Consider the following 17,553-nt stretch of genomic DNA (forward strand, 5'->3'; position numbering starts at 1 on the left):
AATGTCTACCACAGTATTACTAAAAGTAATCTCATACTTCAGTATGTGAAGTTCTTCAAGTAGCTAGGTTCTGGCAGAAATACAGTGTCACTTCAGCAGTACATCCTGAAATAGTACTACAGATATCTTGTTGCCACTGTTTCAATTCCCCTTGCTTTCCCTCAATGACAAAAACATAAATCGAAATGACACTGCTCTGTGTTTCAGTCCTGGGGCACTGACCTGCCACTTTCTCTTGGTCTGGTCACACACCCTTCCTTCAGGACCACAAGCCTGAATTCCATTTAGGACGTGAGAGTCTTTTGTTTGTGTTTTTCATCTGTGTAACTGCTACTGAAATACTGCACCTAAACCTGAAGTACAATCAAGGAGGATGCGTAACTGGAAAGCATTTAGAGAAGGGCCACGAGAGTAAAGACCAGACCAAAAAAAAACAGTAAGGGTCTTGAGTAAGAGCCTTGAGGAGCTCACCAGTGAGACAGCTGTGAGGTCTCGGTGGTACTCTGCAAGTACCTAAAAAAAGAGCACACCTTCAACAATAGTTTCTAAAACACAGCAGATAAAGACACAGTGAGGATGAAAATCAATGGAAGACATATTCAAATGAGAAGGCACAACATTTTTTGCCACTCTCTGTACTCATTGAAACAGCTCGCTTGTGGTAGTGGGACCCACTGAAACTACCAAGCACAAAGAGAATACTGGGCATCTTCCTTCCTCCAGCAGGTGGTTTTCCTGACTGCTTGCCATGCAGCTGGTTAGACTAACTGATCTCAGCAGCTCCCTTTCATATGTGGATAAAACAATTTATTTACTTAGGAAAGCTTAATGCTGGCTGCTTTAACCTTTGGTACTGGAACTCCCGAAGATTGACTTTGCATCAAAGATAGGAAGGAGACACACAGCTACTGACCTGCAGCACACGTCGTCATCCAGAGCTGTGCTTCCCACACAAAAGCTTCATCAGGGCAGAAACAAGTTCATTTCTTATGCAAGCATTTGACAGTCCAGCATGGGAAGTTTGGCTGAGCTTTTAGTGTGTCTGACTGTCTACGAAGACACAGGCTGCAGAACTGCGTGTGAGCTTAGATTAAGTCATTACAAAGCCTTCACGTGTTTGTCACAAATTAACAAAAAAAAATCCTTCACATTATCTATTCCAGTGTTTAAAAAAAGGGAAAACCCTGCAACAATAATAGATCATAGCTTCAAAATTTTAAGGTTTAATAAAAAAAGTTTGATTTGATTCTTTAACTAAGAGTGGAGTTCATGTGTTTGTTTTATGGCCATAACAGCTAGCAACTTCCTATCTCAGTACCAAAAACCAGACTAAAGCAAAGCTAAGTTAGCACTTGATCACATCCTTTTTCGATACTGGGGCCACAAGCAGTTTCTCTGATGCATTTTGTGCCTGAATACAGTTTAATCCCTCAGTAGACCATAGAAGGCAGCTATGAATGAGCTGACGTAATGCAGTCATGCTGCTTTCTCAAGCAAGTAAACTTTAGAGCACACTTCCTACTTTGAAGAAAAGATAGGAACTAAGAAACTATCATCTCCTGAGGATCGTCCTCTTACTTCTTCATGTATCTAGTCTTCTGAGTGAAAGTCATTACAAGAAATTACCCAGGCTTCAGTCACAGCCAATACCTTACATGAGTAAATTAGTAATGCCATAAAATATTCTGCCGAGCAGCTTCGAGTTGCTGGGAAACCAGAGGTCAGGCAGCACTCAAAGGGCAGATTATTCCCATCTCGGCAAAGGCACAGGGCTCCATTTAGTGTGCAGCCCTGGCTCACTACAGGCTGCAGTGGTGTGCAACCCAGCAGCCTGAGGGACGAGCACCACTCAGCTGCCCCATGACCACCATAGACCACTCTGCATCACAGCACCCCTTTTGTCTCTGTGTGGAACTTGCTATTTCAAATCATCATCAAGGGTACGCTTCCATCTGGAGTGCCCAGGACATCCAGAGGTTTACAGAGCTGTGCTTAAGCAGCGTTGCAGCCTTGCAGAGGTCCTGTAGATTTGCAGAGGGCTGAAGACCTGCTTTAAGTTTTAAAACCTGTAAGACTGCAGTTCGGATACTTTTTAAGTCTAGAAGGGAAATCAACATTTACAGAAAGTTGTGAAGATCTTCATGGTTTGCAGAGATAATCTATCCGGCTGACATCAAGAGTCGCGTGATGGTTCAGATAAATGACCCAGCTTAATCCCATATAAGCAGTACGCTAATTACTCCTACTTCTTTTATCTCAGGTAGCATCAGTCTAACTTTGGTATTTTTCTTAGAATTTGGTCCTTTGTGCTTCTTCTCTTCTATCCTCATGCTGTTTTATACTATAAATTCAGGACTTGCCTTGGAGATCTACAACCAGTCAGACAACAAGATACCAAGGCCAAGAGAATGCGTGAATGTTTAAAAGAAAGGTCAGAAAATGAAGGTGGCAGCTGTTTGTTCTTCTATATGTGTGCATCACAGAAAAAGGCAACAAATACATTCCTCTTGGACTCCTTTGTTATAATGCAACAGATGTCCCCTCTTTAATTAAGAGTTAGAAACACTCCTGCATGAGTTCTTTGATGTTTTGAAGAACCACATCAAAATCAAATTAGATTTATCTAATAATTCAGATTTTTTTTCCTCGAATAAACAAAAAGCCATTTTACTGATTTCCTTATATGTTATCTAAACAAAAGATGGAGAAACTCTTTCCCCCAAACTCTCTTGCAGATCACGACCACTTCTGCTGCCACCATCTGTGCGTGTACACATACACACAGAATGAATTGTAATAGATGGTAAAAATGACATAAGCACCTAATTAAATTAACCTTCAACCACTTCAATGATTTCACTGGGATGCCACTGTCCATCTCCACTAAGCATGCAAATGCTACATTCAGGGACGCTTATCAATGGCCCTTTGTTTTGCTAAGGCAAGTTCCATCTTTTCTTAGTGCTTCCTCTTACATGAAGCACGCGCTTTGTTGACTCATCTATTTTTTAAGACAATCCTGTGGAGAAAAGCTCTGCTCTAACTTAGAATTTTACAACCTGCTGTGTTATATTTAATTAAGAACATGGTTCTTTCTGTCATTTAAAACTGGATTTTCCTCTGTCCGTCTTCACTCTAATTAGAAAATCTGGAAAATACAACATTGAGACTCCCTGACCGGGATAACATTGTAGACTGCATGTCACTGGAACAAGAGATGTAAAAAATTCCTTCTGCCTCTACACAGATGATTTGCAACTTCAGTCTGGGTAGACAAGTGTAAGAGAGCTGCACATACGCCTCACTCCTCTTCAAAGCTGTGTGACAAGAGGCATTGTGGCTACAGGGACTCTATTACGTGCAGGCCAGCACATCCAGAGCAGCATAAATAACTAAAGCAAAGCTTCTGACATGCACTTAGAGCTCATTGAAGCCAATGAGATGCATATGCCCTTGAAGGACTCGGCTGATGTTAGCTGGTCTGAGTCGTACATGCCAGTGGTAACAGAGAAACATCAATTTTTGATGTCTACACATTATTTTCTCCTCTGATAAATTCCTAGGCTGGCACTAAGTATACAAAGAAACATAACCCCTACATGTTTAAGTCCACAAAGGAAGCATGAAGGTAGAAATCAGCTTTTCTAAACTGGATTTTGTTCGCTATGTGAATTATCTGATTACACAAACAACTTCTATAACAAATTTAAGCGCTGGGCTGCTTTAAACAAAAATCATAATTTTTGCCTTTGAAAGACTACTCAGTTAATGGTACTGTAGCTCAAATGCTGGACACGATCTCTTTTTGGCTAAAGACACACAAATCGTGTGACTGGCAAATGTTCTTTTCGTGCTGAATCTGGGGCAGCCACTCATTTGAGAAAGCCAATGGCACCGAGGCTTTGGCATTCATCTGGCTTTCTGAAAGGGGGTATATTCTCTTAAGCTACTTTATCTTTGATCATAAGTTTGGGCTCCCCAACAACCTTACTTAATACATACCTAACATTTAAGGTTTACAGAGAGTAAGTTTCAAAAAGCTGTGATATATCTCATCCTGTTAACTCTGAAAATATAGCACAGCACTGAGAATTTGGCGACAAACTTGCCTTTTCTACACTAAACATTGTGCAATGCTCACAGGTGTGTGAGACAGTCCAAGGCATCAGCCAAAACTGGAAACTTCTCAGTTCTCTGTATGATTTACACAGTGCCAAGCATTTCCTGGCTCGTGCGCAGAAAACCTGGAGCTTCACAGAACAGAATGCCTAAATAAAGTGTATACTTGCCCCATGCTTGGGACTGAACAACAAAATGAACAGCATCCAGGGAGGCAGCACAGTTTAGCTTCCAACCACCTCTGTAGCCAAGCTCCAAGGAGCCCTGGCCTGCTGTCCAGCTCACTGCTGTTGGAAAGGGGAGCTCATCAGGAGCTTGGAGGAGAAAGACCAATAGAAACAACCTCAAACACCATCATGCCTTTGCCCCAAACTTCCTGTAGATTAGACTGATTACCATCACACAGACACAATACAGCAGACATCACAGCAACAGTGCAAGGAATGGGCATGTCTCATTGTTTAGGCTTATAAACTGCCAAAAACCGCTAGATAAGAGATTCTGAGTGTAAAGTAGGCAACAGGCTGCTTTGATGCCCTTTCAGCAAATCTTTCCTATTTAAAATACATTATGAGGCAATTGCAGATGCTCTGGAGCGCATTTAGTCCTCACAAAACTATCACAAAGAGTTTTTCTCCCATGAAGTCTCAGTTTGCAGTATCCTGTGATTAAATTAAGAAATGTTACATATACACATGCACACAGATACAGTTAAAATAGAACAAGAAAAGTTTAAGAACTAACCCAAATCCGCTATTAAACAACATTACATTCTGCTCAACCTAAATGTTCTGCTCCGAGGGTGCCTCTGACAGTGCTTTAAATAGCTGTGACAGTGCTACAGCTTTCAGCTTCTTTCTATCAGCAATCCAGCTGTGTTAGAAAAAAAGACTGTTATGCTTCTATTTATGTCACAAGGCGCACAGGTTGTAAATACATGTTTTTAAATAAGCTAAAAAAAAAACAAAAACAAAGTTACCTTTTGGAAGCTATGCAGTTTTAGCAGAAAAATTACTAAGTACACTTAATTCATGATCCTCACAACAAAAATACCTACTTTTTGATCTACCACCACTGTTAACAACCTGAGGTTTGAAACGACATAACATCAGAGAGAGAGGAAAAATCGGGACTGCTGAGAATCCCTTTTCCCAGTTCCACATGCACTTTATCAGATCGTATCACCTCCATCTAGATTTGCAAGGCAAATCCAGGGTTGCTCTTGAGACCAGAATAAAACTCCCATAGTTTTCAACAATGCAGGATCCAACCCATTCCCTTCCTAACAGGTTCTCTCAAGCAATTTTATCCTAATTTTCAACCCTGTGGCTGAATTCTAATGCTTGCAGAGGCGAGTTCTTTAAGTGGAAAAGCAAGAGTAAAACGCAGATCTCAGAACAGAGCTATTTTACCTGCTGGGCTGGGGCATTTTCTTCACAGGGGACAGAAGGAGGCAACTGACACAAAGCAAGAAGTATACTGCTGTAATAATGTCTTTCCCATTACTACAGTTATACATATTTTAAGCATACTCTGTTCCTTGTGTTTCTATAGTAAAAGAATTACCGTCTCGAAAGTGTCCCATCAAGTTTCACTGGAAGCACGAAAACATTAATTTAGACCTCTGGATGCTGCTGATCTCTTTGCTGGACTTCCTCACACCCAACTGCACACTGCCACTTTCTATAGTGTAGTCAAAGCCAAACTACAGCCCTGCCTTACACTCAAATGAATTGCAGGAGTACTGCTTGCCTCAGCTTTACATAGCTAGTTCTTCTGAATCTACACCACAAATTCCTGGACAGCAGAAAAGATCTTTCTGCCCCAGAGCAGCCCACCAGTACAGCTCCCGTCTTCCCCTCATTGCATACACACTCAGCTCTATCTCTGCTTTTTCTTGCTCTGCAAACAATTGATCCTTTAACTTAAAGAGAGAGCGTGTTTTATTAAAGCAGATTGCTTGGAAGGAAAGCTCTTCTGGTGCTTGAAATTGTGATTAGACCAGTAGTTTAGTCATCTGTTCATAAATCTGATTCTACAAGCACTCAGCCTCCTTAAAGGAAAAGACCAGAAACATTTTCCATACAAATTGCTCAGCCAAACTCAGCTTTTTCTCTTTCTGCAAGTCCACCACAGCTCCAAGCATGCAAGATTAAAACTATTAAAAAACAAGCAAACAAAATAAAACCCCACAAATAAATGCACAAATTAAACTCCTTACCTTTTAAGGCTTTTTCACCCTTCAGCGTTCCCCCATTGTGAAAAACTGAATCTTTAGCAGTGGCAGCTACGCACACACGCACAGACACACACAAACCAGGGCTTTCTTCAGCTCACTCGTATTTCAAGTCTTTCATGTGATATCTTTGGCTGTACTTGCTTAATTCATTCCTGCTGCACTCAAAGGAAGTCAAGCCTGGCGAGGGCTGGCTCTGCAGCAACCGCTGTAGATATTCCTGACTAACAGGACAGCGGGGCTAATCTCACTTTATAAGCATCAAGAATGTAAATATATTTCACGGCCAAATTCCTAAACCTTAAGAGATAAAATGCACAAAATGCCCTAAGACACAGTTCAGCAAGGGAGTTACCAATGCTGAAGTTTTTGCTACAGAACAATACTCTCCACCCCAGCCTCACTTCTGGAGCTTTAATGGTGGCTATTTATCATGGGCTGTGCATATTCCCTTGCAGTAGTTACCATGAGAACACACTGCACAGGATTTGAATGTAAATTGCAACCTAGAGATGTGGGGGGATTTTTGTTGTTGTTGCAGTTAAAAAAGAGAACTCCCAAAGCCCGATGAAGTACATACTTTCTGCATGCACATATTTGCATGACAATGCTTGCAATTCAAAGGCTTGCTGTCCTGCACAAGAAGGAAGAAAAGGCAAGCTCTTTGCTTGGTATATGTAAAAAAACTACTCCAAACTTGCGGTCAGCAGTTGCGGTTCTGCAAATGCCCATCCATGTCACAAATCACATATGAAGAAATTCATAAAGCAAAAACCTACTGGGTAGTGTAAAATACAGAATAAGATGGGTGAGAGTCTCTGTTACTGCAGCAGTCTAAGTTCTTCAGAAAGAAGTAACAACACAGCAAGTAACGCGTTTGAAAAATGCCATTTCAACTTTTCCACTGAACTATTCTGGGAGTTGCTTCACCCAAAGAAGCGCTTGCTCACCCGCAGGCCCCTGTACCACTCATGGGAGCACATCCCCAGGGTTACTGTCTGAAACCTGAAAATGTCTCCCACTGCTTATGGACAGACTCCTACCAAACTGTCTTTACATGAAATGTGGTGACTTGTGCTGCAAAACATGCCAAAATCTTTTTGCCTGCACTGCCTGGGATTTGATGTAACCTTTGCAATGCAGCAGCTGCTTCCTCCCAGGCAGCAACATCCCAGTTCTCTTTCCTTACCAAGGTGACTGAAAGATAAACGCACTTTGCAAAGGGATGCCAGTCAGCCCTTCTTAGTTGACAGCAAACCTTGCTGAAGAAGAAGGACACACCTGTCTGATGTAGCCTTGTAAAAGGAATCACCTACTTGAGGCCAGCAAGTGTGGTGGGACAGGGACAAAGGGACACCCGAGGCAGCACTGCTGGCACACAGCACTCGGAGACAACAGAAAGGCTGAGCACTGCCTGTGCAGCACAAGAGTCCTTGCAGGAACTGTCTTGTTCTGAGTGGATTCAGATCCACACGTAACATTACTGCTGGCACTTTGTGAGCTTTCCTTACACCCACTCTCTGATAACACTTTCACCTCAGGACTCTTCTAGTGCCTGGCCAAATTACTCAAGTGATATGCCAGGAAATGATGCAGCTGGGACGTATTCCACAAGTCTTGATTTGAAGCTATGTAATTCTGTAAAACCCAAGGCGACAAGATCCAGGTAGCTGAATTAAGCAGCGTCAGCTGGGCGTGATGCCATACTTTATGACTGTGCCTTCCTGGGGAAGAATAAAGCCTTACAAGCTAGTTAAAGCACTAAGGATAGCTTGTGTTTGGCCCCGTGCACTTGTGGCAAGCGATGCAAAAGCAGGGAAACATGCTCTGATTTTGGGATATGGCTGGGCTCCTCAGCAGGATGAGCCTGCACAGCAGTGCTGGGAGCCATACCAGACTGCCTCGGCAAGTCAGATCCATGCTCAGAGCCTGAGGCTCTGCTTCCTTGAGCACCAGTGACAGCAGTAATTGGCAGTCAGAAGGCCTACTTAAGACAAATATTTATTGAGAATGGCTGTGATTAAAGACATATTTTAAAGTTTGGCAGAAAGGATCTCTAATACACAAGCCACTTCCACACCTGCAAATGAATAATACCAGACCTTAACTTTCAACAGACAGTACCACACACACCCTTTAGTTGTACCTAGGCCATGTAACATATTACCTTTACTTTCAAAGTATTACAGTGAAGCTCTGCAGACGATGATCAGGATTTCTCGTCTCCCTTTTTAATGTATAATGTGCCAGCTCCCAGCACCAGCAAACACTGTAGCCTTCCTGTAGAAGGCCTACCCCAAGGCTCTACAGCTGAGTCAGTAAACCATAAAGATGCCTCCATTTATGGTCTAACACTTTTTAGCTTTTAAATGCTGGGCTCAGCCTCCTTAGAAAAGCCACAAAGGCACCTATGCTCCGGTAAAGAGACCCAGAGTCTGCTGACTGACCAAGGCTGATATACAGAGCGCATGCTTGAGACACAACTGCAGAGGGGTGTGCATAAAAATCTGAAGCTGGGTCACTGTATTAAGGATATGTATATTTTTTAAATAAAGATTTCTAAAAATAAAGGTTTTACCCAGATAACTAGCAATTCTGTGCTGAAAGTTTAGTAAAATGGCCTGGAAGCTCAGAGTCCTCCTTACATTCAGGCTGCTCTTGCTGCGGTGGCATTATATTAGGTCTGTCCTCGTGCTTATTTCTGCAAAAAACTCCTTATGAAGTAAATTCAGTAATTGATACAGTCATGGCTCAGTAGGACAATATTCTAATTCCAGCCTGACAACCAGTTCACGCACTGCATTCACCAAACTTCTACTCACTCCACACCCTGTGTGCATTCATCCCTGCAGATGGGACCAAGCTGTTCTCTTGCTGTTTCTCTGTATCGCGTTCCCTGAGCTGTACTTCTAATTGGTGTTTAGGCTGTTATCATGCTATACTTATGTTTGTAATGATTCAGAGCTATTTTAAGAGCACAGTTTTTATTCAGACGCCAAGCATTTATATCTTACTTCATACTAGAGGACATGCCGCTTACTACTCCAGTGTCTCATGGCTCTTTAATGACCTATATCTCAAAGTGCATCGCAGGTGCCAAACAGTCTTACCTTGATCCTTTTAAATGGCTCTGCCCTCAGAAGTGCTGTTAGCAGTCTTAGCACCTGGGCACTGATTTTTCCAGAATGAATACACACCATGATGATAGGACTCCTAAGTAAAATTAATCTTCACAGAATCCATTACGACTTTTTGTACCAACTTTTGCAGTAGGTTTACAGAACAGACTTAATTTTGTCTCATTTCTTTATCTAATCTAATTAAATTTTAAGGTTTAAAACATATATATATATGCATATATATTTATATATATATGTAAAATAATTGCAAAGAAAAATAATTGCCCTTTCAGAGATCGCATGCTTCAGAGAAGGCTTGCATTTTGCCAGTGGCCAGTCTATCACTGCAACAGAGCAATGAGAGCAACAATACATGAGTAGAAAGTTAGGTGAATAGAAGCCCAGCAATTCTGTTCAAGCAACCTACTCCAGCACAGATTTCCTAAACACAAAAAGTGAAATCCTTACCTACGTCAGAAATTTCATGCCAACTCTAATGAAGCCAGGATTTTGTCCACTAGGACCAAACTGGATTAAAAGCTGTGACTCTTTCATTAACAGAAGTGGATGTGCCTGTCTAAGTGCATGAGAAAACAGCAGCTGCTGAACCCTCTGAAGTGTCAAGAACAGGGAATTACAGACGCAAGCTGTAATAATCAAAGTTTTAAAAGAGATGGGCCCAGATAAGGCTGTCCTAGAGAAAAATGCAGATGTTGGAAGTAGGGGCTGCTCACAGTGATTATGCCAATATTAAGACTCAGAAGAAAAATTCTGAATGGAGAAAAGAACTTGAGAAGGCCATTAAGCCAACTGCCAAGATTGGCTCCTTCTGGCCAATGGGGGAATTTTTGCCTCTGGGAGTGCTTGCAAAGAAAGTGCAGATCTTAAATTTACCTTGAACAGTCTTCTGAATAGCACCAAGGCTTAACAAGTTTTTATTACCAGCAAACTTGGAAGAAACACGCATGTAGCTTGTTTTTAAAAAAACCTTTTTTAAAATTATTGAATATGCCCCAAAAGGACAGATGGAGAATAGAAAGACAAGGTTGCAGGGATGAATCATCATCAGATAGAAAAGGAGGCATGAAAAAAAAAACTGTGAGGAAAAAAGCAACAGAGATAGTTGTGTCAAAGTTCAGAAGGATGAAATGATACGTAGTTCTGAATGCTGAACTGAAGTTAAGGGAAATGAAGGAGAAAGGGCTTCATTAGCAGAAAACACTCATTAAGCATTCCAAGTGGAAAAGTTTCCAAGTTATGGCTAGTTCAGAAGAGACTGGAAACTGAGAAAACACACAGATTGATTGTTTAGGGGTCTCCCAAAGATTAATGGGCCCTCTGTTCTTCTGTCTGAGGCCTGATTGCAGAAATGTCTTGTGACAAAAGGTCACGGGCTCTATGTGTTCTCTGTAGGAAATTGCTCTAATGAGTGTAGAACCTGCTTTGATATGTAAATATTTAGTAGTCTACTGCATATGCTGAATTGTTTTTGCTTGACACTGTAACATATTTGAAAATTAAACTTTTCATCAATTAAAAATCAAATAATTACTGTAAATTATCACATCTCTTATTCAACATGAATAAACTTTAAGGAGTAGAAGAGCAGAGGAAGAACTGCCAGCTGCATATTCTGCTTTTCAAAGCTTTGAACCCCTTCCATTTGCTTATCCTCATTTGCCTTCAGAATTCAAACCATACTTCTAGAGTAGAACACCTCTTGGGCACCCTCACCTCCTCCAGAATCATAAGGGACGCTCACTGATGGGTGTCACCTACTAGTACCCAATCAAGAGAGCAACAAGTAGCTTGAGAGGCTTTGCTCTTGATGACACAACCTCTCTTCTTTTAGAGTCTTTCTTGTCCAGCTCTCTTTTAATGCCACATATTTAAAAAAAGCAGCTATGGTGGATTTTTCTTTTACATCATTTGATAATTCCCAAGCATTTATTTTATTTAAATACTTCTTGAAGGATGACATTTTAGCATTCCAGGTCACTGCTACAGCAGTAGACAAAAAACATACTGCAAAACGCTCAATGAAGATTCTAGTCTTTTTCAGTCCTAACTTCTCTCTGTCAGGGCCTCATGTGGATGTTTCAAGCAGTTATATTTCTATCCAACCCTGCTCAGTGAGTCACATATGTGATAATACCTGGTACCTCTCATATTGCTAACATCTCTCTGAGCTGTGCCAGCCTAGAGCTACGCAGACTGATACACCTTTTTTTCCTTTATCCAGCTGGACAAAAAAAAAAAGCAATCAGTCATATGACAGGAGAAACTATGGCAGTTTAATGTCATGTGTATCCATGGAATCCAACCAAGCTACAGAAGAAGCAAATGCTTTTCAGCTGGAGCTGAACGCTACCAACAAATACCAAGTAATTCAGCAGATGGCATTAAAAATCCCCGTGTTGGTAAGACAGAAGGAACAGACAGCAGTGCCCAGCAGACAAAATGGCGAGTCACAAAAATGCATTTTGAGTACAATTTCTTGAGTAAAAAAATGCCATTCACAAATATTACGTATGGTTTTCTTTCTAATTTCCCACCAAGCCTTCTACTACACCAGCTACATCAAGTAAAATGCATGACCGTTTCCCTACTAGCTTCAATCCAGTTCTTCAAATAGCCTTTTTTTTTTTTCCTTTAAATTAGTTAAAGCCATCAAATCCAATTAATCTGCAACCAAATTAATGCAAATGGAGAACAAGGACAACCATTTTTGTGTAAGATTTCATTGATATGTTTGTACATACTTTGAGAAATTCCCGTAGACAGTCCTTTACAATATTCTCCTGCACTGAATCCTGCACTTAGATGTGGTTTCTGAGACTGAAGCAGTCTCCGACTTCTTTAAAGCATCCATTTTCACAGCTGCTAACTGTGTGAGAACTTTGTTTTAATGCTAGTAAAATGTGTGTGCAGATACAGTAGCATATGCCAAATTCATCAGGGATGGAGCATTCCAGTGGGAAAAAAAGTGTGAGAACAACGAGGAATATGGGAGTGAGAACTCAGCTGTTTCCTTGCTGTGGAAACACAACTTGCATCAACCATGGCAAATCCTTGTGACTTTGGCACAGTGGAGATCAGCCTTTCTTGGATGCAAATGGACAAACAAGTAAAAGAATGCAAATTACTGAACTAATTCTTATACTCCAGTGGCAGCAGGAGGGCTTTATAAGGGTTGTGGAGCTTCCAGAAAGAAACGGGAGAAAGGAGAACGTGCTTTTCAAAACTGCATTTCCTCGGTGATCAGAGATGTTGCTGCACACATCCCTTGGGGGGGTACTGGTGGATGGCAAGCTGGACACAAGCCAACAATGTGCACTCTCAGCCCAGAAAGCCAACCATATATTCTGGGCTGCATCAAAAGAATAATGGTCTGGAGATCGAGGAAGGTGACCCTGCCCCTCTGCTCTGCACTGGTGAGGCCTCATCTGGGGTACTGCATCCAGATTTGGAGTCCTTAGTACAGGAGAGATGCAGACTTGTTAGTGTGTCCAGAGGAGGGCTACAAAAAGGATCTAAGGGATGGAACATCTGTCCTATGAGGATAGACTAAGATAGCTGGGGATGTACAGCTGGGAGAAAAAAAGGCTCTAGGGGGAGACCTGATAGCAGCTTTTCAGTATCTAAATGGGGGCTGCATGAAAGAAGGGGACAGACTCTTAAGCACGCCCTGTTGTGACAGGACAAGGAGAAATGGTTTCAAACTAAAAGAGAGAAGATTTAGACTGGATATAAGGAAAGATTTTTTACGATAAGGCACTGGAACGAGTTGCCTAAAGAGGTGGTGGATGCCCCACTCCTGGAGACATTCAAGGTCAGGCTGGATGGGGTTCTGAGCACCTGATCTAGCTGTAGGTGTCCCTGTTCACTGCAGGGGAACTGGGCTGGATGACCTCTAAAAGTCCCTTACAACTCAAACAATTCTATTATTTTATGACAGGTGCTCACTGACCCCAGCTGCCAGCTGAGGCTCTGTCATTCATGGGGTCTTGAATACCTAGAGGCTGCAAAGCAGAGTGTACTTAGAACATCAAACACTTCCAAAAACATAAAATAGGCTCAAATTCACCTCCTGACTGCTCCCTCCTGCTAAGATGCATGCAGTCTGCATGTTATTTGACACACTAAGAGGAACGGTACAAAAATGGAGTTTAAAAGAGCGTGTAAATTCAGAGATGTACCATCCAAATAATCAGAAAAAGCTGGAATGACATTTGCCAGACGACTTTTCTTTTGTGCTGATAAACCAGATATTTCATTGGAATGTAGTATATGAACCAGATTTATAGTGAAGTTGCCTATTTCTAAGTTATAACATGAAAACCATAAAACAGGTTTGTTACTACCTGAACTTGTTGCATTTTTGACACATGCAGTCTGTGCTGAACAACAGTCTATAAAGCCAGAAACAGGCACATAAAATCCCTGAATATCAAAACTAGCTAATAATATCAATGTTAGCGACTGCTATACTATTGTCTTTTTATCCCCTATAAAACCCTCCAATACATCCAAGCTTCGACGCTGTCTTTCATTATCTGCAACTCAAAGACAAATTGATACAGTAAGCCTCAGTTTCCAAGTCTCTTTTTAAAACACAGTTCTGTAAGAGAACATAGCAGCTAGAATGCCTAGAATTGCACGTACGTTCAAAGACTAACTCAGGACAGCGAGTCATTGATGCCTGTTTGGCTGTTAGTACAACCTTTCTCTTCCTCTAATGATTTAAAACTGATGCTGAAATGTTGACATTTTTTTCCTCCTAAGTAGGCTCTCACAAAGTTGTCAGATGTGCAGCATTTTATAACTTCTTCATACAAATCAGAGAGTTTTGAACAATGGCTACTGAAATGATGACCAGAAACAGACTTTTACAAAGTTAGTGAAGAATGCCACTGCCTGCTTCACACAGCCATAAATAACCACAGAGTTAGTGAAAGATTGGGCCTGGGACACACAGAAAAGATGGGAGCAATTTTAAATCTTACCTTTTGCACATTGGGTTTGATGCACCGAACAAAGAAAGGATTTGAAGAACTCAGCGTTGCCATTAAGGAATGAAGTGATTCCTAAAACACAAAGACAACACTTCATGAGTTGGCTTTTTGCACAAGTAAAATACCCTGGCAGAAGCTCTTATAGCTTAGTTCAGCAGAGAGTATCTACTGCAACACCTAGTGGTTCTCATCAGAAATTACAGTATTATGTAAGTCACGTCATTAGACAATGAACATAAAGAACAAATACATGCGTGCTTGTTTCTTTTACTGGCTGTTCTGATTAAAACCATCATCAGTGCCCTACAGCGAACAAGATATACAGATGGATAAGAAGGAAACTGTTCACAAGGAAACATCAAGCTGGAAAATTGCTGTTTCAATTATCTTTGAATGAGTGTTTAAGACTTAAATCCTGTATTCCCAATCTGCTATACTCAAGCAGGTCACAAAGCAGGACAAGGGGGTCTAAGGTGGAATGAAACAGCTGCAAAAAGCAGGGTTTCTCTTTTCCTTTCAGCCACCCCATGCCCACTCATTATCCACTTTCCCTTCAATCAGCAGCATTTTGCTCGTACGGAGTTTCCCTCTCCTATACAGCGTCGTTCTTTCTTGCTAAAAGGACACTGTGGCAGTAAATGTAATTCAGCAAGATGGCAGAAAAAAGACACGGTAGCCATTGTTTTTTCAGTGCTTATTTTTCGAACAAGTGCCCCAAATTTACAAAAACTGAGTAAAGAATACGGTGGCAAAGAAAACATCTCTGAATGAAAGACAACACTTGCGGCATTAAGTAGTTCCAAGGTTATTTCATTTGATAGCTAACTGCATTTAATAACAGAAAGATAGATTACAAGGTTCAGTGAAAATAAAACACTCCGAGTTTTGGAACTCTGTATGACCCAACACACATTAGGCTATCAGTTATCTTAACCTCAAATGGGAGATAAAAATCACAAAAATCCCTCAGTTCTTTTATGATTATTATTTTAATTACACATCCACTCCTTTCCCTTCTGAGCCATCATTCCGTATCTCATTCCAACTTGCCCCATTCTGTGTCATTACAGAGATATACCATTTAAAATTGAAGTTTTATATTTACTTTGCAGAGATACAAACGACTGAACAGAGCCCAGGCTTTAAACGGCCCTGAAAACTAGCAATGATAATGCTTTACCCCTCAAAGGTAGTGCTGTGTGCCAGGCAGCAGACAGAATACAGAGCAAGCTGCCACAGAGGCAGAAAATTCACCTTTTAAAGGAGCAACCATGTGTCCTACCATATGTTCTTGAGCGAAACTGCCAAGGGCAGTGTGTTGCAACAAATTCTTGCTTTAATCTGCAAACCAAGGGCTTTCTTGATAATTAAATGTGAAGTGATAAAGGCAACAGGCAAAGTAGTGGGGATGTGCAAAGGATTTGCTCCAGAGCCATGGAGCAAACGGTGAAGAGACTGGAGACACAAATGATAGTTGTCTGGCTTGTTTGTCTTTGTTGGCCTCCAGACCAGAAGTCAAGGGCAGCAAATATTAAACAGCAAGAAAATACAAAGGCAAATATTTTAGTGTAAGGACAAATATTTACAGCTTTAAAAAGTAAAGGCTTCATATGTACAAGCCTGCATGAACATTACTGTATCTATGGACACCTAAGTCAATTCTTAGACTTCTAGTAACAGTAGCTACGACTTGCAGAGATTAGAAACTTGGTCAGTCTAAACACAAATGAGTTGCTATGTTTTCACAGCTATCTTTCATACAGGTAGACAGATTTTACAAAGCTCCGCACACCTTTAAGTCAGTGTCAGATGATGCACCAATCCAAAGGAAGCCCTGCTTTAAGCAACAGGCTGATAGTCAACTTCAACTATTCTACATGCACCCCCTAACACCCTCCCAGTCAAGGCTGTTGAATGAAGAACAGCAGTTTAATCGACTTATACTAAGAACTTCGCCCTCACGCTTTCATTCAGTTTCATTTAACTGAAATGAGATGTACTAACCCCTGGGAGGCTTTAAAACCTGGAAAAAATGCCCAAACAGATCCTTCGGGGGAGGTATGGAAGTCGACTTCTTGGAAAGCACCCTGACCAGTTAATGGTCAGTTACAGCAGCTTTAGATAAGAGGCAATCATGTTTTCACTTCGTGTTTTATCATGTTTTCTGCTGTCCACAGATCCTGACGAAGATGAGATGGAACTGTGTATACCACTACTTGTAAAGTGGAAGCAAAAATACAATCACTTTCTATGCAGTAATGTCTGAAGATCTACTTTGCACAAAAATGAAAAACTATGTGGAAACAGCATCTTCCCTTATCCTGAAGAGATATCAAATAATACCACCCCATCACAAGAAGTGAGTATTCTGTGAGACAAGCAATGATAGCACAGAGCAGGCTGTCCAGGGAATACAACATCAGTGTTTTTAATAAAATACACTGTGTGCATCCCAGCACACATCACTTGCTGTTCTGTCCAACAGCCAGCAATAGTCTGTTAGGATAAAATCTGCCCTCAGGGGGACCGAGTCTGCACCCTTTAAAAAAGAAAAAGTGAAGGAAGGGTGCAAATGTATATTACTTTAAGCAAAATGAAAGACAACTAATCCAGACTTGTACTCATGCAATTTAAGGAGGGGTTTGTGCCAAACTTTTAAATACTTTGCAGATAGACCTTATGCTAGATTTCAGTTTGGTGCCATTCTTGATGGCAAGGCTACAAACTCATAAAAAGGTGTTTAATAAAAATGTTTTCCAAACTACGTTAACAAGAAATGCAACACCTTAATGAGATATTTTCTGAGCTTATTTTTTTGTTGCATGCAGGCACTGCCGTAAGCCTTTGTGCCACCGTGTGGTTAGTTTTGAATTAGAAAGAAAAAAACAAGACCAGCGACCAACTTTATAGAAGAGCTTTAAAATAAGGACAGGTAAGCAATTGGAAAGCAATTGGAGTTTCATGTGGATGGTGTGATGTGAAGTTTGGCTTCTACTTGAAGCTAGCCAGTATGCCCCATCAGCTGATTACTAAGTACAGTGTCATAGAAGAGACAGCAGTGCTT

At 41.1% G+C, this 17,553-nt stretch overlaps 1 protein-coding gene across 1 annotated transcript in view; it reads right to left on the reverse strand.

Annotated features, from left to right (window-relative positions):
• MYO10 (myosin X) overlaps positions 1 to 17,553 on the reverse strand; it is a 147,191-nt gene that overhangs the window by 34,748 nt on the left and 94,890 nt on the right. Inside the window, exon 19 of the mRNA XM_072328984.1 lies at positions 14,481 to 14,561. Within this exon, the coding sequence (XP_072185085.1) occupies positions 14,481 to 14,561 (81 nt within the window). The remainder of the gene's footprint in view (positions 1 to 14,480; positions 14,562 to 17,553) is intronic.

This window comes from Excalfactoria chinensis, chromosome 2, assembly GCF_039878825.1.
Source record: "Excalfactoria chinensis isolate bCotChi1 chromosome 2, bCotChi1.hap2, whole genome shotgun sequence".
Classification (NCBI taxonomy): domain Eukaryota; kingdom Metazoa; phylum Chordata; class Aves; order Galliformes; family Phasianidae; genus Excalfactoria; species Excalfactoria chinensis.